The 27749-nt window shown below is 51.6% G+C and overlaps 12 protein-coding genes across 12 annotated transcripts; 5 read left to right on the plus strand and 7 right to left on the minus strand.

Annotated features, from left to right (window-relative positions):
* Nucleotides 1-285: 285 nt before the first annotated feature.
* Nucleotides 286-2626, minus strand: IAQ61_009443 (uncharacterized protein). Its single transcript, XM_066098388.1, has 6 exons — nucleotides 2285-2626; nucleotides 2078-2236; nucleotides 1966-2026; nucleotides 1514-1909; nucleotides 1362-1461; nucleotides 286-1296 (listed from the first exon to the last, which is right to left on the minus strand). Exons 1-6 carry the CDS (start codon nucleotides 2326-2328, stop codon nucleotides 569-571), a joined length of 1488 nt encoding a protein of 495 aa, XP_065951547.1. The 5' UTR covers nucleotides 2329-2626; the 3' UTR covers nucleotides 286-568.
* Nucleotides 2627-2890: 264 nt separating this feature from the next.
* On the plus strand, nucleotides 2891-3540 carry IAQ61_009444 (uncharacterized protein; the record flags this gene model as incomplete). The annotated part of the gene is made up of 1 exon (XM_066098389.1): nucleotides 2891-3540. The coding sequence occupies exon 1, from the start codon at nucleotides 3127-3129 to the stop codon at nucleotides 3538-3540; it is 414 nt and encodes a 137-aa protein (XP_065951548.1). The 5' UTR covers nucleotides 2891-3126.
* Nucleotides 3541-4017: 477 nt separating this feature from the next.
* On the plus strand, nucleotides 4018-5043 carry IAQ61_009445 (uncharacterized protein; the record flags this gene model as incomplete). Its single annotated transcript, XM_003838218.1, has 8 exons — nucleotides 4018-4067; nucleotides 4153-4203; nucleotides 4278-4295; nucleotides 4352-4368; nucleotides 4421-4435; nucleotides 4490-4611; nucleotides 4662-4878; nucleotides 4931-5043. 8 exons carry the CDS (start codon nucleotides 4018-4020, stop codon nucleotides 5041-5043), a joined length of 603 nt encoding a protein of 200 aa, XP_003838266.1.
* Nucleotides 5044-5812: 769 nt separating this feature from the next.
* On the minus strand, nucleotides 5813-7204 carry IAQ61_009446 (uncharacterized protein; the record flags this gene model as incomplete). The annotated part of the gene is made up of 2 exons (XM_003838219.2): nucleotides 5813-6730; nucleotides 6839-7204. 2 exons carry the CDS (start codon nucleotides 7202-7204, stop codon nucleotides 5813-5815), a joined length of 1284 nt encoding a protein of 427 aa, XP_003838267.2.
* Nucleotides 7205-7485: 281 nt separating this feature from the next.
* Nucleotides 7486-7827, minus strand: IAQ61_009447 (uncharacterized protein; the record flags this gene model as incomplete). The annotated part of the gene is made up of 1 exon (XM_066098390.1): nucleotides 7486-7827. One exon carries the CDS (start codon nucleotides 7825-7827, stop codon nucleotides 7486-7488), a length of 342 nt encoding a protein of 113 aa, XP_065951549.1.
* A 383-nt stretch (nucleotides 7828-8210) lies between these two features.
* Nucleotides 8211-8919, minus strand: CRP6 (40S ribosomal protein eS27; the record flags this gene model as incomplete). Its single annotated transcript, XM_003838220.2, has 4 exons — nucleotides 8739-8919; nucleotides 8530-8567; nucleotides 8328-8474; nucleotides 8211-8271 (listed from the first exon to the last, which is right to left on the minus strand). The coding sequence occupies exons 1-4, from the start codon at nucleotides 8739-8741 to the stop codon at nucleotides 8211-8213; spliced, it is 249 nt and encodes an 82-aa protein (XP_003838268.1). The 5' UTR covers nucleotides 8742-8919.
* A 500-nt stretch (nucleotides 8920-9419) lies between these two features.
* On the plus strand, nucleotides 9420-10323 carry IAQ61_009449 (uncharacterized protein; the record flags this gene model as incomplete). Its single annotated transcript, XM_003838221.1, has 3 exons — nucleotides 9420-9498; nucleotides 9558-9579; nucleotides 9726-10323. 3 exons carry the CDS (start codon nucleotides 9420-9422, stop codon nucleotides 10321-10323), a joined length of 699 nt encoding a protein of 232 aa, XP_003838269.1.
* Nucleotides 10324-10358: 35 nt separating this feature from the next.
* On the plus strand, nucleotides 10359-10610 carry IAQ61_009450 (uncharacterized protein; the record flags this gene model as incomplete). The annotated part of the gene is made up of 1 exon (XM_066098391.1): nucleotides 10359-10610. The coding sequence occupies one exon, from the start codon at nucleotides 10359-10361 to the stop codon at nucleotides 10608-10610; it is 252 nt and encodes an 83-aa protein (XP_065951550.1).
* A 161-nt stretch (nucleotides 10611-10771) lies between these two features.
* RPS9 (40S ribosomal protein uS4) lies at nucleotides 10772-11715 on the minus strand (the record flags this gene model as incomplete). The annotated part of the gene is made up of 4 exons (XM_003838222.2): nucleotides 10772-10952; nucleotides 11004-11237; nucleotides 11331-11429; nucleotides 11501-11715. Coding segments are annotated over 4 exons (729 nt in total), but the record flags the coding sequence as incomplete, so codon positions are not given.
* Nucleotides 11716-11755: 40 nt separating this feature from the next.
* Nucleotides 11756-12384, plus strand: RPL21A (60S ribosomal protein L21A; the record flags this gene model as incomplete). The annotated part of the gene is made up of 3 exons (XM_066098392.1): nucleotides 11756-11796; nucleotides 11877-11971; nucleotides 12038-12384. The coding sequence occupies 3 exons, from the start codon at nucleotides 11756-11758 to the stop codon at nucleotides 12382-12384; spliced, it is 483 nt and encodes a 160-aa protein (XP_065951551.1).
* A 1929-nt stretch (nucleotides 12385-14313) lies between these two features.
* Nucleotides 14314-16100, minus strand: IAQ61_009453 (uncharacterized protein; the record flags this gene model as incomplete). The annotated part of the gene is made up of 8 exons (XM_066098393.1): nucleotides 14314-14877; nucleotides 14924-15106; nucleotides 15157-15302; nucleotides 15358-15435; nucleotides 15497-15644; nucleotides 15708-15770; nucleotides 15823-16024; nucleotides 16075-16100. 8 exons carry the CDS (start codon nucleotides 16098-16100, stop codon nucleotides 14314-14316), a joined length of 1410 nt encoding a protein of 469 aa, XP_065951552.1.
* A 1176-nt stretch (nucleotides 16101-17276) lies between these two features.
* IAQ61_009454 (uncharacterized protein) lies at nucleotides 17277-27657 on the minus strand (the record flags this gene model as incomplete). Its single annotated transcript, XM_003838225.2, has 11 exons — nucleotides 17277-17400; nucleotides 17475-18460; nucleotides 18511-20142; nucleotides 20195-25031; nucleotides 25086-26146; nucleotides 26194-26436; nucleotides 26487-26652; nucleotides 26707-26836; nucleotides 26910-27024; nucleotides 27075-27142; nucleotides 27192-27657. The coding sequence occupies 11 exons, from the start codon at nucleotides 27655-27657 to the stop codon at nucleotides 17277-17279; spliced, it is 9828 nt and encodes a 3275-aa protein (XP_003838273.2).
* Nucleotides 27658-27749: the final 92 nt, after the last annotated feature.

The raw sequence follows: 27749 nt of genomic DNA on the forward strand, positions 1-27749 counted from the left end.
AGGAGAGGAGGTAGTGGTATGTGGGTAGTATGCTTCTACCCTCATTGTATCCAGACTACCAGTATCGAGAGGAAGAGCGAAAAAAAGAAAAAAAAAGGTTCGCGACAATCACGGCGTCACATTGATTCAATCCACCACATTGACCAGCATCCACGAATGGGGCGTACAGTGGCTGCAGGCCTCCGCGATGACCACACCCTCGGTATTCTTGGCGGGTTGCAACGAGAAAACGAGGCCATGTTACATACAAGAGAACCGCTGATGACTGCCTGTGCACCTCTGTGGCAGATAGCCACCCCCCACCCCCCCTCCCCGACCTGTGTAGCCGAACAAGTCCGCCCCTCAACCGCCGTGTTGAGACGCCTGCTGCTCATGTGGGAGGAAACTCTTGCCTTGTGCGACCCGATGGGACCAAGTCTGCCACTTGCTTTGAGGAAACCTGACCGCATGTCTTAGACGTCCAGAAGGAAAAGGCCTCGGTGACGGTAATGTGTAACGGCTCAAGTCCCGTGGTCGCCCGAGTACCCAGATAGAGGTCTTGTGAACCACTCGCGACCGACGCTGCAAGTCATCCTTTGCCTGCGATTCCGGCCATTCGACCCGACAGGCCCTTGCCCTTTGCTCTCCCAGGCTTGTTCCCAGGGCCCGTCTGACTCCATCCCACGCCGCCGGACCCACCAGGCGTGAACTGAGAACCACTCTCGTCCGACTTGAAGCCCTCGCCTTCGTTCAGGACCGTACTCCACAGACATTCAATGGCCGTCGTCCACTCCTTCATCGCAAGCACCCGATCCATGTCTGTACTACTCTCGATCTCCACCGTTCCATTCTGCTGGTTGATCTTGCCGCGTAACCGCTTGTCGACGATCAAGAAGCCTACAATTTCCTGGACTTCGGGAAGGGAGATCTTGAGTTGTTTCGAGATGAACGCCAGCGTGAACCGGGTATAAGGTGCGACTAGCTTGACGACCGCCTTGGTGCGCACGTTCCGCGTAACTTCATCAATGTTCTCGGCGATGAACGGATCTTGAAGTAGATCCCTGTTGTTCTGCAGGATCTTCTCATATTCATGGATGTCTTCCCGCTGGTAGGCGTTAACCAGATCCGTCATGGTTGAGATGCGAGGATCGTTCTGGTAGGGCTTCGTCTCCTGCGAGTCAAACGGATTGATATCCGAACCCGAGAGCATGGTCGCCAGTACTAGATACTTCAATACTTGGATACGCTGGAGAGAGCCGGCCTCGTCGTAGTTTTTGAAGCTCTCGAAGAAGTCGCTCTGCGCACCCTTCCAGTTTTCTGCAGCGGATTAGCACCCGTCGATGGGGTTGGCATAGGGGGGCAACAAAGGGGGGTCAACTTGCCCTCGCTCATGTGCATCTTGCCTCCACATTCCCGGATGATACCCATAATCTTGGGATGTGGAACCGCCGATTTGACCTTGAGTGCGCGCTGATACAATGCCTGTCATAGCGTCAGATGTATGCACATGTGCTCAGATCGGGAACAGCCTCACCTTTAGACGCTTGTTGTTCCGGGTCTCGGCATACATGAGAATCTCGAGCGAGTAGGCCTCCAATGAGTATGTGCCTTTGCTCGGGTCATCTGTTCCATCTTCCTTCTGGCAAGCTTTGTGCAACTCGCGAAGTTTCTCCGTTAATTGGCGGTAGTCCTTTCTCTCTAGCCACAGCCTTGCAAGCTTGATATTCGTCTTTAGCCATAGCCGCTCGTTGTTGGTACTCTGAAAGATGTCGAGCGTCAGGGCATAGAACTTCTCCATGCAGCGATACGCGTCTGCATCTTCTGCAGCCTTCTCTATAAAATCGAGCATGTTGTTGATTGATTTTTCAGAGTAGTTGCGCGTGACGGCCGATTTGACATAGGTAAGCAGCTCCTTGTAGTGTTCTACAGCCTATGAGAAATGTGAGCTGTGACCTCGGGCATTGGCTGCGACAGTTGGTAGTGTACCTGGTCGTAGCGCGCAAGCTTGAACTCGAGCTTGATGGCCTGCTTCAAGCCCTTGAATCCCCTGCGAGCACGTCAGCGCGTATTCACTCGTCAAGACGGTATTCTCTCGTACCAATCCGACTTTTCCTGTTCGAGTGCAGGCACACCAAGGAACTCGTCAATGGCCGCTTCGGGATCGTCGGCCTTTAGTTGCTTCGCATTGTAGTATTTATTTTCAATGTCGACGTCGCCGCTCTGCTCGTCATCATCGTCTTCGTACTCGAAATCATACCTTGATAGAAGTTAGCCGGTAATCTTCGTGTTTGCAGGCGCAACCTACTCCTCATCACCAGAGTCTTGCATGAAATCATCATCGTCAGACATGGCTACAGTGCAATATAGCTGTGTTTGTAGGTTGTAACGATGACACGGCAGGAGTGGAGACTTGAAGCGGTAAAGAATAGGTGACAGTCAGATGCACAAAGGTTGGTGCAAGAGACAGGTTGAAGCAAGTGAGGTTGGTGAGGTTGCTGGGCTGTTGTAGCAGCAGTGGTATTGGTGGTGGTGGTGGTGGTGCCTGCCTGTACCGGTAGAGTAGAGCTGCCGCGGCGTAGCCCCGCACTGTGACTAGTCCGCTTCCATCGCATGGGCATTGCACCTCGAGAAAGCAGCAACCCGCGGGGGGAGGATTGCACAATACATGCACACACATATGGATTTAAGATAGTTACATGTATAGATAAGATACCCCATACCATGTCCCTGTCATCTGTAGAGCTCTTCAGACAAGCACGTCAATTGAAAAAAAAACAGAAAAAAAAAAGAAAAGTAAACTACAAGGAAAAAGAGAGCTGTGAAATACCGGTAGTCTTAGGCTCGAAGTTTCAACCTCTCCTCTCTCCTACAATATGCAGTCATGTAGACGGGGCTACAGGGTAAATCCCCCGGTAGAGTAATGAAGCCCAGGTTCGCCCACAAATAACTTGCCTACTCTCTAGATACGATAGCTGACAACAAGGCCATGAAGAGGAGGCGGCGTTTGGAATGTCCAAGCAGTTTCACCGTCGGCCCACGATGCTATTCCCTCTGACCTGATGCCTACTGTATATGGATGATATAGACCATGATGCCTTTAACACATGGCACGTGAGGGTGTATTCATAGTATTGATGTATGCAGTGAATGGATTCCCATGACGATGATTCCGTCCCCATGATTTCCCCCCGTCGATCGACCGACCTTCTTCATTGGGCCATGTCAGGACTTGCACCTTCCCAGGATCGCGAACAGCTGGTCCCTACGCCGTTTCCTGCTGCTTGGATCAATAATCATCCTTCAACGGCTCGTCATCACCATCTTCTTCTTCTTCTTCTTCTTCTTCTGTCTCTTCTGTCTCTTCTGTCTCTTCTGTCTCTTCTTCATCCTCCTCTTCTTCGTCGTCAGAACCCTCCCTTCATTCACTGCGATTTCCTTCTTCTGGTTCTGCATCGACTTGGAATACCCCAAAAGTCTTCCTTCAATGCACTGATATCCATCCTATCTCCTACATTCAGCCTTCATTTCACGATAGATTGTGAGTGCATATCATCTGCCTGAATACCTGGGTACAACACCCCAAAGACACGCAATGGCGCAATCCCCCTCCGCCCACCTCTCGGCATCTGCACTGCGCCACGCTCCAGATTCCCGGTCGGTCGCGGACTCTGGTGGTGGAGCTTGTTGATGAGGGCGAGCGGCTCTAATGCTCGAACAGGCTTAACGTTGGAGCGCGGGTCTTGGATCTCCATCACCATTGCTGCACCCTCAGCCCAGCCCAGCCCAGTCTTTGGGACCGCCTTCGGCTCGCTCGACAACGACGCTTCCCCAACTGCTCCTCCTCCTCCTCCTCTTCCTCTCTGGCCCCGACGCTGCCGTGCGACTCTGGACCTCTGTCGCACTCTCCCCCGCACCTCCCCCCCCCCTTCCTTGACGGCAATTCGCATCTTCTGGTTACACTGACGCGCCCGCTCTCTCTCATCGCTCGAGCCCACGACACCACTACGCCCGCGGACCCTCCCTTACTCAACCTTCACGATGCCTTTGTGCGGCGGCTCCAAGTCCGTGCAGCGCAAGCTAGTCCTCCTGTACGTCTGCTGTATTCGGCGCGTCTTCTGCATCTCGTCTAGGAACCGAGGATGCGACATCAGTAGGCTGACGAACGTGTTACAGCGGCGATGGTGCATGCGGCAAGACTTCGTTGCTTAATGTCTTCACAAGAGGGTATGCATATCCCGGCCTGCCCAGTCGAGACGGGTCACGAGGAGCCGTGTAGGCCTAGCTAACATCCGTCGCAGTTATTTTCCGACTGTATAGTAAGTGTTTTGCGCGGCTACCGTCGCACTCCGGGCTGATCTTCTCCTTACTTTAGCGAACCAACTGTGTTTGGTGAGTCTCTCCAATTAACCTTTGACGTATCTTTGCTAACCATTTCATCAAGAGAACTATGTGCACGGTCAGTTGCGCCCGCCCATAAGGCCGAAGACGCGCCATACTGACATCATCGTAGACATTTACATTGACAACACGCACGTCGAGCTCAGCTTGTGGGATACCGCCGGACAAGAAGAGTTTGACCGATTGCGATCGCTCAGTTACGATGACACCCACGCAATCATGCTCTGCTTCTCAGTACCACTGTCCGCCTCCCGCCCTACCGAGCCGCACCTAACATAGTACAGGTCGACTCACCGGACTCGCTCGAAAATGTAGAAACGAAGTGGGTGGGTGAGATTGCAGAGAACTGCCCAGGCGTCAAGCTCGTCCTCGTGGCCCTCAAGTGCGATCTACGGAAACGAGAGGACGATGATGCCGAGGACGGTCAACCCGCGAAACCCTGCATCGATTACGAGGAGGGTCTAAAGATGGCAGAGAAGATCAAGGCACTCAGATACCTCGGTATGTCGTGCCGTTGCTGCAAGGCGAGAATGCCTATTGACATGATATACAGAATGCTCCGCCATGAAGAACCGAGGCGTCAACGAGGCCTTCACCGAAGCCGCCCGTGTCGCGCTACAAGTCAAGTCTGGCAAAGACCAAAGCGGAGGTTGTGTTGTCCTCTGAGCATACCGCCATGCCTGTCCACATCTTCACGAACATACCTTGCCCCTGCACTCTTAATTCGCTATTATCGTCATACCCAAGCACACATCAATACCCGACACTACTAGACCTGCAACCCCCCCCCCCCATCCTCGATCGTCCCCCATCTCCCTGTACCTTGACCGCCTAGAAATCATCATTGTTGGCTGATTTTTGACCTCTTTGTTTCCTTAGCAGAAGGGAGAATTGCGCCTCGCTTTTTACAGTCCATCAAGTTGTACCTCTCCTGGAACGTGGACAGATTTCGCTATTTCAAACTCGACGCATCCGAAAAGATCTGGACCCGTGCAGACCGATTTCTCGTCTCGCTCATTTCTACATAAAATGGGGATTGGTGGCTGGGGCCGGGGGAAAATGGTATAGTTTACCGTTTAATGTTCTTTCTTTTTCCCGGCGCCTGGCGTTGATGTAGACGTCTCTGGTTGCCTCGCTTGCACTCTTCTTGACATTACTATTATTGCTGTGGTTTACACTTCATGGCATCTTTTATTGTACATGTTTTTGCGCCGGCTTTGGCTGGATTACCTTTCTTCCCTGTTGTACGTAGACGGGGCTTGTGGTTGGATATGTGTGTGTCTTTGAGAGGGTGGAGCAGAGGTGGCGAAAAAGGCACATTTTCGATATCGTAAATTATACACGTTGTGTCTTTTTAAATATTGGCCAATTGCATGGTTGATTTTTATGCATTGTCATGTTTTGCATGCAACTACACGTACCCAGCTTCCAAAACCTAATACGAACTATCATCCGTATACAGCCTCGTCACCCCACCCCCAGGCCTGTCCTCATCCTCATCCGTCTCCATGCCCCCACCAGACCCCATCCTCCTCCCCTCCCCCGCCTTCCGCCTCGCCTCCTGCATAATCCACAACCCACTACTCGTCCCCAACCGCGTCGCCCCCGCCTCCAACATCTGAACCGCGGTATCCAAATCGCGAACCCCACCACTCGCCTTGACCTGCAGCTTCCTCGACCCAACCCCGCGTTTCGCAAGCGACTCTGCGGCAGCAACCATGAGCTGAACGTGTGGCAGGGTGGCGCCGTGGCCGTTGAAGCCCGTGGACGTTTTGATAAAGTCAAAGGAGGCGGCGGCGGCGAGGTGTGCGGCTGCGAGGATTTGGGGGTGTGTGAGTTGGGAGGTTTCGAGGATGAGTTTGAGGGTGACGGGGGAGGGGCAGAGGGAGCGGAGGGAGGCGAGTTCGCGGTAGAGGAGGGAGTAGTCTGTTTGTGGTGTGTTGTTGCTGGTGGTAGTGGTGGAGGTGGAGGTGGTGCTGGGAGGAGGGGAGGAGGATGTAGAGTTGGTGTTTAAAAGGGTGTTTGCGGCGGTGATGTCGTCGATTGCAGAGTCGCGGTTTGGCAGGGCGGTGATGGTGTCTGTGCTTGTTTTGGAGCGATGGGAGTGCGTGTTGGAGGAGGCGGAAGAAGAGGAAGAGGAAGGAGGTGGGGAGGTGTGTTGGGTGAGTAAGGTGTGGTTGAGGACAATGTCTAGTTCGGTTGCGCCGGCTTGGACGGCTGCCCGCGCTTCTCGGAGTTTGTGCAGTGTGTCCTGGGTCCCTTCGTGGAAGCCGACGACGCAGGCGACGAGGACGTCTGAGCCTTTGAGATTGGACACGCAGCGTTGGACCCAGGGGAGGCGGACGCAGACAGACTGTTTGTTTGCAGTGTTAGTGGGTCGTTCGTCGAATTTGTTTGGTATGTTGACGGTTGCAAATCTCGCTCGCATCATACGAGCAAGACGAGGAAATACACATCATACCTTGAAGCCCTCCGTCCTCGCCTCACTACACAGCCCATCAATCACCGTACTCGTCGCATCCAATTTCAACGCCGTATGATCAATCGTCTTACTCAACTCCCTCAACGCCTTCTCTCCATCCCTCATCCGCGGCCCAGGATACACCTTCTTCGCCCTGCTCCCACTCTCCACCTCGGCCAGCACAGCGCGCACCGTCTCTTGAATTTGCGCCTCCCACTCCTCATTCGTATACCGGTCCGTCATGACTTGCACCGGCCCGAGAGAGGCGTCCAGATCCGGGTTTGCAGCGAGAAAGCCGCGGACCAAGACGTCGGATTCGGTCAGGGGAATGGGATGGGGATTGTCTGATGTGGTAGTAGTAGCCATGATTACGTAGGCTATAAATGTTGATGAGTCGTGCGCGCGCACAGCGGGGGGTGGGACTAGCAAGTGTTTACTTTTGACCGAATTGAGCCACGCACACGCCTGGTTAGAAGGTGGGTAGTAGAGTGTGGCGATGACGTCGCGTGATGTGGCTGTTTGATGCGACGTGTTGGCGCAATTGATTCAGAGGTTGTGGTCAAGGGCAAGGTAGATGCTTATATATAAGACGCTTTCAAAATGGGCCAAGGACGTTTGGTGTTATCTACTTGTATCTTGGGAGCTGGTTATCGGACATCGGCTAAAGTGCGCTTCTGTTCGTCATGTGGTGAAGAAAGTGCCACCAAACAGGGTATCGGGTCTCGAACACGATGCTCCACTTCGCGGGGAAGAAATTTGAGCCAAGGCTGAGAGCTTGCCGTCCTGCTGTTCTGGGTAAGGCTGGGAGTGCTGTTGAAGATTGAATTATGGCTCTTCACCATTGGGGCGTTGTGATCATTGTAGACCAAAAGAGCAGTCATACGATTGTTTGCACTGACAAGACTGGCCAGAGAAATATCCCAAGACGAATCTTTGGGGTGCCAATTACAACTTGTGCGAGGAGGGAATGTCAGTCCCGAAATGTTCATCGCGGCGGCACTCGGGCAATCATGAGGAATTGACAGTTTTGATTTACAAAGGACCGCTAGCATGCGCAGGTATCCTCGATTGCAAACCGGTCCTCACCTCGGACGACTGATCCAAAGGCTCTGAAATGCCATCTCGCCTCCCACATGCATGTACACATATCGAAGGACATGCCAAACAAAAGGAAATAGATTCGAGGAAAGGGTGGTCCATCAGCGCTAGATATCCGGAACTCCCGTTTTTGACTTTTGCATTGACTCGAGTCGAAAGATCCCTCTTCTATCCTGCGGTCGAGTCGATCGGTGCCAATGAGATCTACGTCCCTGCACCATGCTAGTCGTCATCATAACCCATCCAACCCTACGCTGTCTTCACGGCCAAACATCTACTTCCTTCGGAAAGAGCAACCCTCGGTCAACCGCGCCTTGCCACCAGTGGGCTGGCACCTGTGTATTGTATTAGCCATGCCTCATCGCTATCCCCAGAACAACTATTGACTTACAGGACCTGCGAGCAGCCCTGGCAGACAACGACTGTGTTTGCGTGCGAGAAGACAGTGGTGATGGTGAAGCACCCGGGGCACTTGACATCCATGAAGAATGAGCGGGGAGCGGGCACGAGGGTCTTGAGCTTGTGCTTGCGGGCCTCACTGGACGCCTGTTAGTCGCATGTCGCTATCGAAATTCGGGGAAGTGGGAGCGTACGCGGCCGGGGTAGGGTTGAGAAGGTCAACTGCGAGAACCTGAGACGGGTGTTAGCTTTCAATATCCATTGGAAATCGATATTTGCGCAGGCGAGACAGCAGCAAAATTGCGAATTGTCGGCCTGCGTGGCGAAGTTCGACACAACTCGTGTGCCCGCTTGGGAAAGTTTGCTGTGCCGCTCTGGGGGGCCCGCAAAGGTTCAGACGTACCATATTGACGGCTTAGGAAGTGTCGAGTTTTTTGGGTGTTAATGGTTGCTTGAAGTCGATGGATTGGGCGCGAGAGTCGTGAACGCTGGACGGCTTGCAAAGTGAGAGGGGGTGAGGCGTTCGAAAACCCTCAGTGGGCGATGGGGACTGCCAAGACGCTAGGCCTTCGCTAATTGCCATCTCGTTCCTCACCGACATCACCAACTCTCCGCCAGCCGTGAATGGGGTCACGAGACCATTCACACGGCCCTGGAGCAATTGTCGATTGCTACGCCTCATATCAACGGCATATTATCTGCTTTGCACTTGGAGAAAACAATCTGTTTTCGTGCAACACCGTTTCCAAGTACCAAATACTTCATCTCAGGCACCAATGTACTGTGACTGGTCAGAAGTCGATGCGATCCGGCGTGCAGCGTGAGCATTTTCGTCTGCGAGCGCGATAGGAAATGCAACATCTGTAACTGCAGTGTGGCACTCTTACAGGGCTTGGCCAAAAAGTGCGAGTTACGCTAGAGAATGCGAAGTATTGCCAAATCGATACCAAAGACCAGAACTTAGTTACCCCACTAAGCAATTGCCCCCTCGCTACTTAAACGTGTGAGCAGACCATCGAGATATCAGACATTAACAGGAAGCCTCCAATCAAACTCTAAGAAATAGGTTCATAGCAATTCCAGGATGGCAGCCACGACCAAGAATGAGCAAGAGTTGGAAAAGGCGAGAAAGTTGAACCATGTGCCTTGGTGTGAGGAGTATGGTAAGTACAGGCAGTGTGGGAAATGTGAATGGAGCCAACATAATAACGTCCAACTGTAGAGAAAATGATATCTGGCATGCTGTATGTACATCTCTATCAAGCTCAGCCGCCATTAATTCATATACCACCATGTATCTGCCCTGCCAATCCGATTATCCATCATCCCCGCAACCACCGAATCTGCCCCCTAGATTCAATCCCTCCTAAACCTAACCACCAAACCCTAGCTACAACGCCTTCTCCCCCGAACTAAATGGCGCCCGCTACCGCGCCCGCGCCTTCGCCCATAAATACAACACCGAATTCCCCAGCTCCGCCTCCCAAGACCCCACCACCGCCTTCGACACCCTCACCCAAACCCGACTCGCCGCCCTGAAAACAACACTCGGCCACATCGCCGACGACGAAACCATCATCGAACCCCCCTTCAACATCGACTACGGCTGCAACATCTCCCTCGGCAAACGCTTCTACTCAAACTTCAACCTCACGATTCTAGACTGCAGTCTCGTGACGATTGGTGATCGCTGCATGTTTGGGCCCAATGTGAGCATCTTTGCTGCCACGCATGAGGCCGAGGTGCAGAGTCGCAGGGATAATATCGAGTATGGGCGACCGGTGACGATTGGGGATGACTGCTGGATTGGCGGGAATGTGGTGATTTTGCCGGGCGTGACGATTGGGAGGGGGTGCACAATTGGGGCAATGAGTGTGGTCTCGAGGGATATTCCAGAGTTTAGTGTTGCCTTGGGGCAGCCGGCAAAGGTGGTGAAGAAGGTCAAGGAGGTGCCGTTGGAAATCGAACAAGATGCTGCCGCGAAATGAGTAGAGAGGGAGCTTGGAGCTTATTGATACAGCACATGTATGATAAGGCTACTACTCATTGCCAAACTCCTATCTTTACCTGCTGTGATGTCTCAAGACTGCCAACTGTTAGAATCCGCAAGCAAGGTAGCAGTTCACGGCTGAATCATCTCATGAAGTACGCTAAGAAAAGGATGAAGCTGCTTCAACAAGCCATGACCGACCGCACGAATATCGAAATTAGAGACATGGGCAACATGGATGAGGTCACTTGGAATAGACTGCAGAGAGCAGATGATGGCAATTGAAGATTTTGGGCAGACAGAAACTACATGAAGTGTATGTAGATCGTCCACCAGCCGTAACCCGGCAGGATATCCTTAATTTGAAGACAGAGCAAATGCTCGAAAGCTCCATCCCGTCATGCCCAACGCCGATCATCCATGATTCATTCCTTTTGGGGCATAATCTACTCCTCGTCCTCCTCGGCGGCATCGTCGTCACCACCCTTTTCGGCGGCCTTGGCCTTCTTCCTCCTGACACGACCAGGGCGGCCGCCACCAAATGGCGAAGTCAGAGCAAAGTCAATGTGCTTCTGGGAGTCGAGGCGGACCATGAAGGATGGAACGTTGACGATCTGCTTTCCGACACTGTTCCGTTGTTAGTGACACACCTTTTGAGAATGAGAAACTGGAGCATACCGGATGTGGCGCTGGCGGATGAGAACACGAGCGTGGTGGATGGACTTGGCGAGACCGAGCTTGTAGACGCAAGTCTGAAGACGGCGCTCCAAGAAGTCCTCAATCTTCAGGGCCAAGACGTAATCGAGCTTCATGCGGGACTCGTCGAGGACACCGACACGGACGAGACGGCGAATCAAGGCGTTACCCTCGAAGAGGCGCTTGGGGTCCTTCTCGTCAAGGGTCAAGAGCGAACTGTACCACTTGTGTTAGCGGACGTGTACCAGGTTAAAAGAGAGCATTTATGAATCCTCTCACTGGACGCGCAATTGCAAAGGAGAGGCTTACCGGGCCGCACGACGAATCTTGGAGAGGGTCAACTGGACACGCCAGACCTCGCGCTTGTTGCGCAGACCATACTCGCCGACGAGCTTGAGCTCGGTATCCCTACCAACATTAACCGGAGTTCCCAGACATAAGCAGAGCAAGCTCTGGCTCAGTGGCCGTGGGATACATACAGACGAGCGGACTCGAAGGGACGACGGGGGACGCTGTACGTCTTGGAGTAGGAACGGGGCGCCATTGTGGTTGTCGATGGAGGAAGGGAAGAGTCGTGGTGTTCGTCAAAGTTGGGGCACAATTTCGTCGGTGGGCGCAAGTGGCATGCACGGGCCACCACCTCGCTTAGGGAATTCGCACCTTCCGACACAGCAGCAAATTGAACATCACGCCGAACTTCACGACACGATCACCAACTCCCAACAACACACACAATGGGTCACGCAGCCGGTCTCCGCGCGGGTACGCGCTATGCGTATGTTTTCCCTTTGCCTCTGCGAAAATAGCTCGCCGAAGAAAACGAGAGACAGGGAGAGATGACTAACGCCATGGCAGATTCTCGAGGGATTTCAAGAAGAAGGGAATGATCCCGCTCTCCACCTACCTCAAGACCTACAAGGTTGGTGATATCGTCGATGTCGTAGCCAACGGTACGCACTTCCACACGCCCTGACCATTGGAGAGACATACAGCGCAGTCACTAATCCCCACTTCAGGTGCCGTCCAAAAGGGTATGCCCTACAAGGTCTACCACGGCAAGACTGGTATCGTCTACAACGTCACCAAGTCTGCTGTCGGTGTCATTCTCCAGAAGCAGGTCGGAAACCGCTACATGGAGAAGCGCATCAACGTCCGCATCGAGCACGTCCGCCACTCGCGCTCGCGAGAGGACTTCCTCAAGCGCGTCAAGGCCAACTTCGCCGCGCAACAAAAGGCAAAGGAGACTGGCGAGCCCCAGCAGCTCAAGCGCATTCCCGTCCAACCCCGTGGCGCGAGGACCATCAGCTTGGCGGACAATAAGCCCGAGAACATCACACCTGTACCGTACGAGACAACGATTTAAGCGAGAGCAGGGTGGCTTGATGTGCAATGCGGCAAAATGGGATACGGATGGTCAACGGCGTGGTTTCTCGGTCTCTTATTCTCTCTTCTGCACTTTCATAAGCATTGAAAGCGGCGATATCATGGTGCAGACATGTGGTGTGCCATTATGGCTATGAGTAACCCCTCACGCCAATAAACATCATAACGAGTCCCGATTCCAAGTCCACGTGCCGTTCAGTGTCAGTAATATGCCTACTGCAACTCCCCAACCGTCAAACCTCGTGGTGCAGTTGAGTCTGGTAGTTATTGTTGTGGTCGCCATGTAAATGTGATAATGGTTAAGACGACGTCTGAAATTTGATCCCATATGAATATCCAGTAACAACTTCTCGCACTCACAGATCCATCCTTGTTGCAACATGAGGGACTTGTGTTTCTGAATCATCAACCGAAATCCTGTCTCTCACTTAAAGAAGTAGTCTGCGCAATAACAATGTCCACTGAGCCAAATGCATTATTTCCTTCCAACCATCAACCACCCCGCCATCGACTCCCCATCAACCCTAGTACCCAAATTCACAATCCTCAATCCCACCTCTCTGCCCCAGCATATCCGAGTTTGTCATTTGGACAAACCAAAAGGACGCCTTCAATTACGAGCAATGAATATTTCAAATCACATACTTTATCAGTATTGAGCATGGAGAGTTGCATGCTGCAAGAGATAGAGTTGGGTGGCATATTATAACCGGCGATATGACTGGGTTTGGGGCGCTTTTTGGAGTTTTGTCGGTAGCGGTGAGGGGCTGCTGGAGTTGGGGATGGGGATAGGAATGGGGTTGTGTACCCAAGGTATTGGGCGCATCGGAAGACTGTCACCAGGAGTGCTATGCTATGGTATCTAGCATCACGCGTGACAAGGCGTACTGTTGTAAGACTTTGTTAGGTAATAGAGACATGGTTGAAGGGTATTTTATAAGCGTGTGATATGCTATTTAAAATTTTCATTAAAGAACCGCCCTGTAGGCACTGGAATAATGGGATTTAGTACGATTTATTTGTATTGATATCGTTATCCTACAAAGAAGTTGGACTTTCCAAGACGCAATCTCGAGGATGGGCAATATATCAAGCGCATGCGCTACCGCCGACCCCAAGTCCAACAAGCTTAGAATACCCATGGTGGATAGCCATCAAGGCATTTATTTGATGTATTTGGTTTTCCTTGGGCATATTTCGCAGTCGCATTTACTCGCTGTATTACACATACTGGAACAAGCGTGTCCGCTTCTCCTGCCGTGTGGGCGCAAGACGTGGAATCTTGAGTGCCCTTGTCTCTCTATATGTCCCTGTTCAAATTCGATGTATCATAGCCAGATACGATCCTTCAAGTGCAGAAGCTCGCGTGACTGGAAAGAAAAGAGGTGAGGCGCGGTAGCTGGTATACTTCTATCTCCGCGTACCCTGAGGATGAGAAGCTGGCGGAATATGTTTGACCTTGTGTTGTGTTGTCTGCTGGCGAAGACGTTGACCAAGTATACGCCTTGGAATTGCTGTGATTCTTTCGTTGACGTACACGAGGCCTTGTCTTTTCCTAGATGAGTTCGCCTTCAGTGTTTGGTCCCGGGTTCGTATTGCCCGTGACGTTTGTGCAAAACTGAGCCTTGCTGCAGTACGGGGTGGTCCTTTTCGTGGAAATGTAGCTTACTTGATGTGTTGAGTCTTTAGACAAAAGGGGCTGGCCGGACGGAAAATGATTTGTAAAGGTGAGCCACGCCAGGTTGAATATGGACGTTAATGCACGAGTGAAGTGTTGGGATAGAGTGTGATTTCAGATCGCAAGAAGTGTTTATGCATGAACGCCGAGGGAAGCAAGTAGTAAGTCGTATCCATGCGAGATTTATCGCAATGCATGTGCATATGCATTCGCCGATACTCTGCTGTGCATTCAGGGGTGCTCTGACCTGAAAGGCACCATCGGCGGTGCTGAAGCCGGACCCTGTAATTTTTGCTGCGATCGCACTTGTGGATAACCTCTAAGTTGCTGAGTGATCGCTGGCTCACTTTGCAGTTCGACCTCCGATGTCCGCGTGATAGTCATGTCGTCTTTCATATCAGGATTTGATTCGCTCTTTTTGATCTTCTGCCAAAGACGTGCCATTCCTTGTTTTGGTTGCTCGTCGTTTGCGACTTCATTATCCAATATGGCTTCCTGGCTCCCGCGTGTGACCTCTTCAGTGGCCATGATACGCCTTTCCTCGTCATCCCAATGTCTGAGCTCATACCTCTTTACCTTGTCACTGCCAAGTTCTGGGATGCTGTGGAGCGTCTCGGACTGTCCAGTTGAAGACGTTGCGGACGCAATTGGCGCGTTCCCTGATCGACGGTGAGTTTGTGCACTTGTTGTCGAGCCAGTGGATCGTCCAAGAGATATTCCTCGAGAAAAAGTCCCAGAAAGACTGAAAGGTATTTTGGATAGGAGAGGACGGAGAACGGGCGCGGATGCACATATCTGCATAATTTAGCGGGGCGAGAAGAGAAAGTTTAGTTCAACTCACAACTCCCAGATCGATTTCGACAGCGGCAGCTATCCATAATGGATACGCGTACCATGTCTGATCAGATGACTTGACGAGAGAAATATATATGTACCATGTGCGGACTATACCGGCTACAGTGACGATCATACCTAATCCGAACAGGATGGCCACAGCGATTCGCTGACGACGTGGCATATGGAGCTGATTCTGGTCAGCTATGATCGAAATGAACTGTAGGTCAGTAAACGTACTCCTATAACGAGGGGCATCGGAGTAATAGTCGTCGCAAAGTCCGCGACACAGTTGATGATGCCACACACAAGTGTAACATATCCCTCATCCATGCAGCTATCAACCGGTGCCCCCAGAGCCCAATAATTCTTCACAGGATCACACACTGTTGGCATATATAGTCAGTATATGGTGATAGGACTCCATCCAAACAGACTTACAGAAAATGGAGAGAAAAGTGAACGAGAAAAAGATTCCAACAGTGTATATCACATTGGCATGAATCAGCCCCTTGAACCCTGAGACAAGATTTGTTGGCTGAAGTAACATGGGAGGGCAGCGCCGGCAAATATCTCTTACAAGTTTTGCCTGAATCCGCTACGAGCCTGTAGTAGAAACAATGTAAAGATAATCGAGTGAACGTGGCAGCGGCGGTAAAGACCACCTTGGCGCTCATAGCAATCTTTGATGTAGGAACGAGAGCGTCGAAGGGAATGTCATAGACATGCTGATAAAAAGAGTAAGCCAGTGCTCGAGAATATATCCATCACTCGAAAAAGCCTTCACTTACACGATCCCAACCATAATCTCGATTTGCCAGGAGGACTACTGCCGTAAGGCCAATCGTGAATAGCTATACATTATCAGCCTTACCCAGTCTGATACTCACACGAAATAAAACGTACTAGAGCCAGTAGTATGAAAACATCATCCAGGCCAAACCATCTCTTAATGGCCAGGCGAGTGTACAAGCGCAAGCCCACCGTTATAACCACAAGGCCCAGAAATATCGAGTTCACCAAGACGAGCGCATTGCCTCGCGTGACAGGACTGTCATAATTTGGCCTTGGCCAAGAAATTAGGACTTCGTAAGGCGGAAGCCTCATACTGGAATTGCTGTCAAAGTACAGCTTTGCTGACAGGTCCAGATCGCCTACAAAAAGTAAACATGCAAACCATGCATGCGCTCATGAATGAATCAAAGCGCAAGATAATGATTCTTTGACAATCGAGAGCGCGGAAGAAAGAACACGGGCCCCAACAATACGACCGTACACATTTCTATGATGCCCATCCGGCGCCAATACGTTTCCTCCATGACCTCAGTCCATTTTCAATGAATTTTCGGCCTTGAGGTTTGTGTTACAGAACTAGCATAGGCATTGGCTGGGGGCTTGTCGCACGGCGGTTCGTTCAGCTTCGTTCAGGGCCAGTGAGTTACACAGACCACGCAAATCGGACACGATAATCATGGGTTGCATGCTGTACCTCGGTGGGGAAAACGTGCATGCGGCCCGTGAAAAGAGATCCAACGGATTTGGTGATGATTTGCCACGGATAAGTGTTTGGTATCATTGTTCATGCGCGGGAGAGTGAAGAGTGGGAGGGTCGGTACCCATCAAGCTGCCCAGCCCATGGCAGTCACGGTATAGCGTACCAAGCTACCTAATGCGGATACTGGTATATGTCGCTTTGGCCTACGGTTCCCCATGTTTCCGCAGGCATTATCTCCGCAGGCCGCAGGCACTTCACACTGGATTTTCCCTTGCGTGGCCAGACTTGCCAATGCATGGTCGTTCTCGCTCGCGGTCGTGCCAATCTGCCGTGTCACAAACGCTTTCACACGAGCAGTCAAGCCATTCTCAGCTGCCTCCACGCGTTCTAACGGCTAATGGCTATCGAAAAGAAAATATAGTGAGATCGACGGTCGCATGGCTTGGAATGCCGAGCTGGTGACATTGGGACGCTGTGGGACATCTTGCCATGAAAAGCTATTGGAATAATAGAACTAGCGTCCCGCCTTAAGTATGGGGATGATTGGCTTGCTCTAGTTGAAAGTGAGCCAATCAACCTCTATATTGATACCTGTGGCAGTGCCGTTACAGAAAGTATGGCGGCCCTTCGTCTAGGCCATCCACTAGGGAACGAAACAATTTGGATTCAATGCGCCAAAGGAAAACTTCAGAAATATGCTAATCATCATCTACAAACCGAACCGAAAGTCGATTAATTTGATAAAAGACTTTGAGAGATATCTCGCCATCCGATGGATCCGTCCACATGCCCACGCCCTGCAGCGCTACCATGACACCTACTCACAAGTCTGACACCACTTCCTCCGTCCTGAATGCTGAAGATATCAGTTTGGAAGCTCCCGCGTCTCCTTATGCTGGACAATAGTCTTGATAATATCCGCGGCTCGATCGAGTGCGGCTTTGAATCGCTCAGCGCCCGTTCGCGGAGCGACGAAACACACCTCTAGCCTGCATATGTGTTAACACCATGTCTATTTCCCACTCCGCGAGTGGGAGTGCGGATTTGTGAGGGATAAACTTACGAATCCTCATTCACAGTGTAGTTCATCCAAACATTCTCTGGATCTTGCATCGTATACCCTGGATCCTGTGCCAACTTCTTCTCAATCATAGTCTGCATGATCAACCGCGGGTAACTCCTCTTCCACACCGGATCGGAGAACAACTCGGGTACGATCTGGCCTTCACTACTACCATCGTCTTGCGCCTCGTGGCTCAGGACCTCCAGCACATCCATGAGCCGGAAGTAGTTACGGCCCTCGCCGCCCTTGACAATTTGTGCATTGCATTCGCGCGCTGCTTTGAGTAGCTTTGCGCGTGCCTCGGACCGTGGGACTGCCGTGTCGAGCGCTGCGTCGCAGAATTCTACGACGGATTTGAGAACTACTTGGACGATTTCGGGGCGGCCGAGGTGGTAGTGCGCTGTTGAGACTGTTTCCCAACTCGCGGGGAGGTAGCCAAAGTATATGCGGCTGGCAAGTTGGATTGTCAAGTCTACAGTGGCTTTGATGGGCGCCGAGTTGGCGAGAAGGAGGGATTTTCCGAAGGACGGGACGAGGTGGGGAGTATAAATCTTCACTCCGGTAGTTGCTGCGTACTTGTCGCGCAACATCATCATATGGGCTTCAATCTCCTTGGTCGTCGACGCCAATGGGATTTCCTCCAGGCTGGCGGTATCAGCGGCAGCTTCACCGTTTTGTTCGAGGTTGTCGTTTTCTGGGTCCAGGGTATCAATCGCGCCTTGCAACCTTTGCGAGATCTGCGAGGTGGTCATAAAGTCGATCATGGAATGCTCGAAGATGGTACCAGAGGAGCCATTGCCGGTGACGACAAGTTGCAGAGTCTTGTCATGCCAACGGTTAAAGGAGTCTCCAAGGTATCCGAAACGGACGCGTTCCTCACGAGTGGTAGGGCTATTGTCATCTAGACACATCACAAAGACGGATTCCTCCAATACCTTGATATATTCCGCGTTTCTTGGGTCCATTGACATGAGCTTCTGTCGGATCTGGGACATGGTCAGTATAACAAGCGGTACAAAGGCAGAGGAAGACCTACAGTGCCCCAACTGTCGCGATTATCTGTCGTCAGAATACCCGTCCACATCTTTTCCTCCAGGTTGAGGTCAATGATGCTCTGGTATGTAGTCTTGAGCTTCTGATATGAGACGATATCATCTCCTTCTTTCAGTGATACTTTGAACAAATGTCCCCTCCGCAATACAGCAACGTGCTCTTTTCCAGGATACCTCATCATCTTGTCACAGCCCACGTTGGCCTCTCTTAAGGCATTGAAAAGCCAAGTCAGAGAATGGCCGCAATTCGGCCTCTCACCCAGGAAATCAGGTTTCAGTTTCTTCAAATCCAGATCACGCTTGAACTCGGACAGGGTTCTGGTAAGCGCAGCCGCTCGCTGGGCCTGTGAGTGCGCGACAGCGCTGTCGAAGTGTGTTCCAAGGAAACTGCTAAACGGCACAATAGGATATCTTCGCTTGAGGTATAATGCCTTGAGCAGGGGACCAGCAATCCAGCTCTCCACACTTGGATCATCGGCCTTTGCGCGCAGCTGATTGTACAGCTTGCGGCCGAGACTTCCCGGCGCAGCAAGGGCTTTTGCTTTGCGATTGAGCTCCGCATATTCCTCCCGAGTGTGGGAGAAGTGACTGATACTGTTGAGAAGGTCGTTGACTGCCTCGTCAAGGTCGACAAGCGGGTGCCTAGGGAGCTCCTTGCTCGCTCTGCAACACCAGAAGTCATGGTTGTTTTCAGAATGGTCATCTTTCGAAACCTTCTCCTTTTCTACCAAAGCGGTAGCCTCTTGTGGCCGTGATGGGTGGATGTTGTCTGGGATCAGTTTCGACCGCGAGGCGACCGTTGCTGCCAGCGCCATAATGCTGCCAGCACCGCCCAGCTCCGATGTCTGGAGGTTGACTTGGAAAGTGCGTACCATCCAATTCTTCAACTCGATGCTGACTAGAGAGTCAAGACCAATAGTGGCCAGAGACTGATCGACTCTGATGTCATCGATCGGCCGGTCAAGGAAGACGGCGAACTTAGCTAGCGTGGCGTCTCGAATGAGCTGCTCAGCTTCCTCCATCGTCTTCACGCTACTCAAAGCTTTCTTCACATCCACCTTTTCGTTCTGCATGTCGCCTGCAGATTTCTTCTTCTGGGAATGAGACAGCTGGCTGAAGAGGGGGTTCTCAAGAAGAAGCTCATCGTTAGCGTCCACCATAGACTGGTGCGTGACACCCTGAATTGTTTGGTGTATGTCGCCGTCTCGAATGCGGTTATCGATTGCGTATTCGATATTAGCAAGAAACTCTTCAAAAGAAATGTCCATGACACTGTTTTGCCGGAGAGAGGCTCGCATGCCACCGATGGACATGTCACCTTGCTGTGCCTCTTTGAGGGCGCCATGAGCATCCACAGACACAGCACCGACGTTGACCGAGATGTAGTGCGTATGAGGGTGACCAGCGTGTGCACGAGCGAATGCGTCTTGGAAACCATTTCCGGCTGCGTAGTTGGACTGGCCAGCTTTACCAACTACGGCGACAACCGAGGAGAGTGTCATGAAGAAGGCCAAATCGGGAGAAGCAAAGAACTTGTCAAGGTTAAGGGTCCCAGTGACTTTAGGCTGGAGTGCTACCTTCCACTCTTCCACAGTCATCTGAGCAAATGTTCGGTCCTAATTTGAAGTGTCAGAAGCCTATGTTATACTCAAGTAATTCACGGCTTACCCTGAGCACTAATGTACCATTCACTACCCCCCTGACAGGAGGCAAATTGGAGCAGTAGGATGCAGTACGTTTCATGCTCTCCTCATCTGTGATATCGCACTGGAGAATATGAAGTTTGCACCCATGTTCTTCGATGACAGACGCGTATTTCTGTTTGGTCGCATCATCGATGGCACGTCTAGACAAAGCCACGATATGTCCAGCACCTCGAGAGGCCAGGAATACACAAATCCGCGAGGTCAGATCACCAAGACCACCGGCTGCGATGTAGGTGCCGTCCTTACCTATCCGCAACGGCGAGGGCTTCGCGGGGAGGCACTTTACCATGGAATCAGGCTCGACCTGTAGGACAATTTTACCAGTGTGCTTCCGCGAGCCTACAAAGCGGAACGCATCCTCGATCTGATCGATTGGGTATGTTGTAAGAGGGCATACGGGATGCACTTTCTTTGACTCAATGAGGCTGATGACGTCTCCCAATGTGCGGTGGACGCGTCTGGGGTCTCGAACGGACAGTGTTTCCAGATCAAATGCTGTAAAGGTTATCGACCTGTTGAATGAAGCCATACTCAGCTGTGATCCTTGTTGTATCTCGCTCTTTCCCAACTCGATGAACGTTCCCATGGTCTTGACGCAGTCAAGGCTGTCTCTTAGCATCTCTCCTGTCGACGAATTGAGCACCAGATCTACTCCTTGACCATTGGTTTGTCGCATAATGCCTTGCTTGAGTGAACCTGTCTTACTGGAGAAGACATTAGCTTCTGGGATGGCGTACTCATCTACAATCAGCTTTCGTTTCGCAGCCGTGCTGACTGTGCAATAGATGACGGCGCCGATATGCTGGGCGAGCTGGATGGCCGCTTGTCCAACGCCTCCAGACGCAGCTTGGATCAGGATTGACTGGCCTTGCTCAAGGCGGCCAATTTGTACCACACAGTGGAAAGCGGTTACAAATGCGTGAGGAATGGATGCTGCGATCGTAGCAGGCATACTGCTTGGCGTCCTACGGGCAAGATACCCATGGACACGCAACAGGTTACTGAACGGTTGCGCACCAAAACCCATGACTCGATCGCCGACCTGGTACAAGTCTCGCATGTCTTCACCCACAGCTGTCACCAGGCCTGCAAACTCGCCTGCCATATGGATGCCGGGACCCTTCTGGCCAAGTGCGAGGATAACGTCTTTGTAGTTTACGCCATGTGCCTCAGCCTTGACCTCAATCTGGCATGAATCCAGAGGAGAAGAGAGGTCATGATCGATGAAGCGTAACGAACCCAGTAGTCCTGGTGTTGCGACCTCGGCCTTAAGCACTCGGTCACTCTGTTGGTAAGGTGAAGGAGCCGTCTCTGTGTCGTTGGTTGCTCCCCGCTCTGTCCCATGCCGCACCCACTTCAAGAATTCGACATCTGGCCTAACACGGGGGATTAGCACACGGCCATCCTCGTATGCGAATTCAGGCTCTAGAGAGCGGAGATCTCCTGTGGCTGGCCAGAAGCGTCGACATGCGACGTCAGTCACGGCCCGGGCCGTCTTCTCCACATCCAGGGGGTGGCGTATGTCAAGGGTCACGAGACCAGTGTGCCCACTCTCCCGCCGCAACACACGGATAAAGGCATTGATCAAACCTTTGTAAGCGGAGGCCGTGGGGTCGGTCTTGTCATGGAGGAGCACCCACAAAACCTGGCATTTTGCGCTGAGCAGCGCTATGATGGCCTCGAAAAGCTGGGGCTTGGGGTCGAGAAGGGTCCTTTTCTCTGCATTATCCAAGACGACATAGAGGCTGTCTTCCCGGGCTTCAGCTTGCTCCCAGGAGGTAGTTGTGACATTGGCATCGCGAGAAGAAAATTCCGCCGCTGTTTGTTCCATGAGATCGCCAACTTCGTCTCCGATTAGGACGACATCATGACTGGACTGTGTTCCGTTGACGTCACTCCGTACGGGCTCGGCTTTAGCCACCATCATGCATTCCCAGGCTAGGTAGATTCCTCCAAAGCCGTTCCTCGCCAGAACCTCTTGCCACTGGTTGCGGAATAGTAGTGGACTGTCCACTCGACCGTCCTCAGGCGCCCACCATCCAGTAAGCGGGCCGGCCACGAGACCAAAGGCCGCGCCTCGGGGCTCGATTTCAAGAAGGAGTAGGCTACCTCCAGGTTTGAGCAGCTTACGTACGCGGCTCGTCGTCACGTCTATCCTCCTCGTCGCGTGTAGTACGTTGGCCGCCACCACCACGTCGTAGGACTCAGGCTCGAAGCCTTGCTCGATAGGGTCTTGATCTGCATCCAGCACCCTAAATTGCATCATGTCCTCCCATTCGGCAAATGTCTCTCGCGCATCCTCGAAGAATCCGCTGGAGACATCGGTAAAAGTGTACTCTTTGACGGGAAGGCCCGCAGCGCCGTTATGGCCAGAGAGCCCGCGGAAGAGCCATTTGGTACAACCTCCTGTTCCAGCACCGATCTCGAGGACACGAAGGCGCGGGTTCTTGAAGGTGAGAACCTTCATATACGCTACTGCTGCTTCGTAGGGGCCGACAAGAATACCACTTTCGTAGTACCTTGAGAGGAGATTGCCTTCTAGCATGACATCTAAAGACTGGGTTTCGCCAGTCACGATGCGAGGGAGGGCTTTGCCAACGCGAGCTAGGAGTTGCAACTGGGCTGATGTCTCGGATGATTCAACACTTTGCAGAATCCTCGTCTCTTCTTCCGCGGTCAGGCCCGACATGATCTGACCGCAATAGTCAGAGGCTAACCACCTCTTCATCCATCCAAAGAATTTGACTTGCCCAGGCGTTACCATACCATCTTTGGTATCCTCAACATAGCGCACTGCTTCTCTAAACCATATAGAAGATGCCTGATCTGTAACGAGGTACTCGTTCCGAGACTCTTCGACAGAAATTTTGGTCCCGTTGAACCCATGAGTCATGTTTTCCTCTAGACCCAGCGAAGATGAGAGCACCTGTAGGAATGAGTTTCTCGTCATGAAATCGGGATCAAGGTTCCAATCGAGTCGATTTACCGCATCCTGGATGAAAGGCCGGTACTCTTCCTCGCGAGTCTCGCCAATGGCTCTCAAGTTGACAAGAAGACGGATCACAGGGCTGAGATGGCCATTTACATCCTTCTGGAGCACCCAACCTTCACATTTGGATGCTTTGGGACCGTCAGCTTCAATCTGCATGGCTCCAGTGAGACTGTTCCCGGCCGTAGTCGATAGATTGGCGCTTATCTCTAACAACGGAATACTGGTTGGAACACACGCGGCATTGGTGACGAACTTCTTGAATAAGACCGCGTTGATCTGTTGAGTAGCGTCCAGAGTAGTTGGATGGATTACATGATCCCTGAAGGACCGGTATGGCATCAAAGGAGCAATATCTGGAGTGCATATCTCGAATACGCCCCTGTTCTTGCCATATCTAGCCCAAGTGATTGGGGTAAAAGCGCCACTAAATTCATTGCCTGTCAGTCTTGCAAAGTCGTAGAATTCAGACTTGCTCATTTCCCTGTCACAGCTTTGCTGAGACGTTGCCATGAATTGCGTAGCTTCCTCTTGGCGCAATTCTTGTTCTCTAGTCCCCTCAACCTCGTCGGGCTCGCTCGTGTCGTGTTCAACTGTGATCTCACCGGCACAATGCTCACTCCATGATCCGTCTGTATTATAGGACCTGATGTTAAACGATTGCCAACGGCTGCCTTCGTACTGGTTTGCAGAAGACATGCTCAGTTGAACTTCCACCTCACCAGAATTTGTATCATCCGGCTCGCTAAGCATGATGGCCTTTGAGATTGCGACGTTACGGAGGACAAACTTAGTGATGGGATGCTGGATGCCTCTCATCTGCACAAGCTGCTTTATCCCCTCCATGGCCATTGTTAGGTAGCCTGCACCTGGGTAGATCGTGAATCCTTCAACTACATGGCCTCTGAGCCAAGGCAGAGTGTCCATGTTGATGAAATATCTCCAGCGCGGCTCGTGAATCGTGCTAGCTGGGTCAAACAAGCCAAGAAGGTCATGATGTGGGAATTGGCGGAAGCGATGGGCTTTGCTCAGCCTAGACTCGCGCCAGAATGGCGCAAGGTCCCAGGGATAAGATTTCAGGTCCCTGATGATCTCAGGTTTTGTCTTGTTGGTCATGGTGAGGGCTGCAGACATGTCGATTTGGAGACCGAGCTCGAATACTCTGCCCACGAGAGCTAGAGTAGACTGTACAGAGTCCACATTGCGCAGGAGAGCAGATAAGTACTCGAATTTGAACTTTTCGGCTCCTTCCTGAGTGAGAACCTGGCGAGATGGGCCTGCGAGGGCCGAGTGTGGTCCAATTTCAACGAACAAGCTGATGTCCATGTTGTTGTCTTGCTTCAGCTGGTCGTTTTGTACCATCTTTAATGCCTGGCTGAACTTGACTTGGGACACTAGATTTGATGTCCAGTAGTCTGCGCCAAAGCCAGTTGACTTGATGGTACCGGTAACGCTGGAGTAAAAGGTTACGCCATCCTTTACTGACGAAGATTCAATACTGCTGATGGTCTCTTGATACTCTTCAGCAACACGTTGCATGTGGTGTGAGTGATAGGCCGTGTCAACTCTTAGCTTTCGGGCGAATACATCTTCTTTGTCAAGTACTTCTTTCAACTCGTCAAGTGCGGAGTCATCTCCCGACAGTGTCAAACTTGACGGGCTGTTCACACACGCCACAACGGCTGTTCCACATGTGAGTTTCTTAAGATACGGCATCGCTTCTGTCTCAGTGAGGCTAACCGCCATCATAGAGCCAGGGACATCGGCCACCTTTTTGGCCTGGCGGGAAGATACTCCGCGATGATACGCTCTGTTAAAAAATTAGTAAGAAGCCACGACATACATGGAAGTCTTAACTACTTACAGAAGAATAGCACTCTCTCGACTCAGTGCACCAGCCGCATACGCAGCAGCTATCTCACCCGAGCTGTGCCCCACCACGCGACTCGGTCTCATGGAGAAACTCTCAAGTAAGTCGACAAGCGCAATCTGGACAGCGGTAGTAGCAGGCTGCGCTATCTCCGCCTCGCCAACTCGGGATTGCTTGGGAGATTTCGATAGCTCCTCCACCAGGCTCCACTGGCAGCCTTGCCGCCGCAGTGTATCCTCCATCTCCGCCATCGACTGTTGGAATAGGTGCGAGGACCGGATGAGTTCGAGACCCATGGCATGCCATTGCGCACCCTGCCCGGAGAATACGAATGTGATGGGGGCCTGCGATACCGTTTTCCTTGAAGGTCTGGGTACTTCGAGTTCAGCCACTAGTTCTTCCGTTGTCGATGCGACGATGGCTTTTCGGTAAGGGAGAGCTGATCTGTGGACCGCGAGGGTGTAAGATAGGTCGTGTAGAACTTTTGTTGAAGTTTGGTGGGATTTGAGCCATTGATTAAGGTCTTCAGTTCGCGATAGTAACGCTTTTTCGGTTGAGGCACTGATGACGAATAATCGATGAGAGTGGGAAGCTGGGCCCTCCTGAATGGAGGGTTTAGCGGATAAATCCTGTGTTGTATCTGGTAGCTTTTTCTTGATATTTTCTGTCTGGTTTGGGTCGGTCTTGTTCGTCGTTGTATCATTGATCCCGTTTGAGTTGGATTTTATATCGTTGGAGTCCATACCATTCGTATTAGTTCCATTGGAGTTAATACCGTTGGAGGTGACACAATTGGTATCGACAACACTCGACTGGATACCGTTGGCCTCAATGCCGTTTGAGTGGACACCGTTCGATTTGATGCCGTTGGTCTGAGAACCGTTTGGTTTAACATCATCTAATTTGATGCTATTGGATCCGTTGACTTGACTCCTAGAGTCGGGAGCCTCAAGAATAACATGGCAATTGGTTCCACCGTAGCCGAATGAGTTCAGAGATACCCTTACTGGCCCCCCATTACGCGGCATGGGGAGCTTCGTAAGTTCTGTTGGAATCTGGAAGATATTAGCTAATGTATCTTGGATCAGAAAATCAAGCTTACTTTGATGTTCCTCTCGTAGAGCTTCAGCGATGGCTTGGGCTTGACGAAATTCAGATTTGGTGGGATTTGGCCATGCTTCAGCACGAGGATAGACTTGAGCAGACCCGCGATACCAGAAGTTGCCTCAAGGTGTCCAACATTCGGTTTTATAGAGCCAACGTAAAGATCATCCGTTCTTGCAGCACTTTCACAGAAGACTTTGAAGATGGAGGCGATTTCTTCTCGGTCGCCTACTTGAGTTCCCTATCCAGGATCTTGTTAGCTAGGTCTATGCTAATTGAGGGATTCCTTACGGTACCATGAGCCTCGACGAATGATGTATCTGCAGGATTCAACCTAGCTTCCCGGTAAACACGCAAACACAAAGCAGCCTGGGCATCGCCACTCGGGGTGTTGAGACCAGAGGTTTTGCCATCTTGGTTTACACCAGAGTTGGCAATGACAGCATGTACTCGGTCACTGCAGTATCTGTTAGTGAAATAAAGACCGTGAAAGAGTATCGCGTCTTCTTACCCATCCTCAAGTGCGCGGTCCAGACGCTTGAGAACGATCATAGCTACGCCTTCACCGCGTCCATATCCTTCTCCTCGCGAGTCGAAGGCATAAGACTGGCCGTCGGGATTGAGCATACCCATTCCGCTCACTATATTGGAATTATTATGTGCTCCTCAAAGCATGATTACGTAGCCAAAGGCATAAAATCAGAACAAACTCACTAATGGTCAGAGCATCAGGGTGGATAACAAGTTGTGAACCACCAACTAAGGCGAGGTCTGACTCTCCCAGACTGAGACTTTGGCACGCTTGGTGGAGTGCCACCAAACTCCCAGACTGTATATCTTCAGTTCAGTTGCTCTTTAAGTCGTGAATTAGTAACTTACACAGCCAGTGTCAATAGTCATGCATGGTCCTTTGAGGTCAAAACAATATGAGATCCTGTTCGAAAGAACTATGATTGTGTAAGTGCCAGTGCAGTTGGCTGAAGTTCATTGACATACTCGCTTCTCCTGTCCCATTCATATGTGTATTGCTAATTGTGGAAAGGTCTTTGTGTCCCATCCTGTCGTAACTCCTCTCGAATATACTCGCAAAGACACCAGTGTTCGACCCTCTTAATGACTCGATGGGAATGGCAGCATCTTCCAGTGCCTCGTAGGCCATCATCAGAAATAAACGCTGCTGTGGATCCATGGCATGTGCCTCTGTGCTAGAAATACCAAAGAACTTTGCATCAAACTGTGAGATATCATCTTGAAGGAAGAACCCGTGCTTGGTCACCATAGACTGTTTGGCATCCGGATATGCGTCAAACCACTCCTCAGCAGACCAGCGGTCTTTGGGAATCTTTGTGCGGCCGCTTCGGCCTTCTGAAAGCAGTTCCCATAGGCTATCCAAGTTGTTGGCCCCGCCAGGAAGCCGGCATCCAATGCCAACAATGGCAACAGGAGTTGGTGTTGGAGACATGGTTCATAAAAATGTAATGATAGAGTGCTGGCTAGAGCATGTGGGGAGAAATCAGATGTAGATAGAGTTTATTGTGTACTGTGGAGGATGAT

This window comes from Plenodomus lingam, assembly GCF_022343315.1.
Source record: "Plenodomus lingam strain CAN1 chromosome Unknown contig_6, whole genome shotgun sequence".
Lineage (NCBI taxonomy): Eukaryota > Fungi > Ascomycota > Dothideomycetes > Pleosporales > Leptosphaeriaceae > Plenodomus > Plenodomus lingam.

Excerpts from the sequence above, each read along its gene's own strand:
- IAQ61_009443 (XM_066098388.1), bottom strand. The coding sequence starts at position 2,328 with ATGTCTGACGATGATGATTTCATGCAAGACTCTGGTGATGAGGA. Across the intron at positions 2,237-2,284 it reads CAAGACTCTGGTGATGAGGA|GTATGATTTCGAGTACGAAG; the intron begins GTAGGTTGCGCC and ends ACTTCTATCAAG. Across the intron at positions 2,027-2,077 it reads GAACAGGAAAAGTCGGATTG|GGGATTCAAGGGCTTGAAGC; the intron begins GTACGAGAGAAT and ends ACGTGCTCGCAG.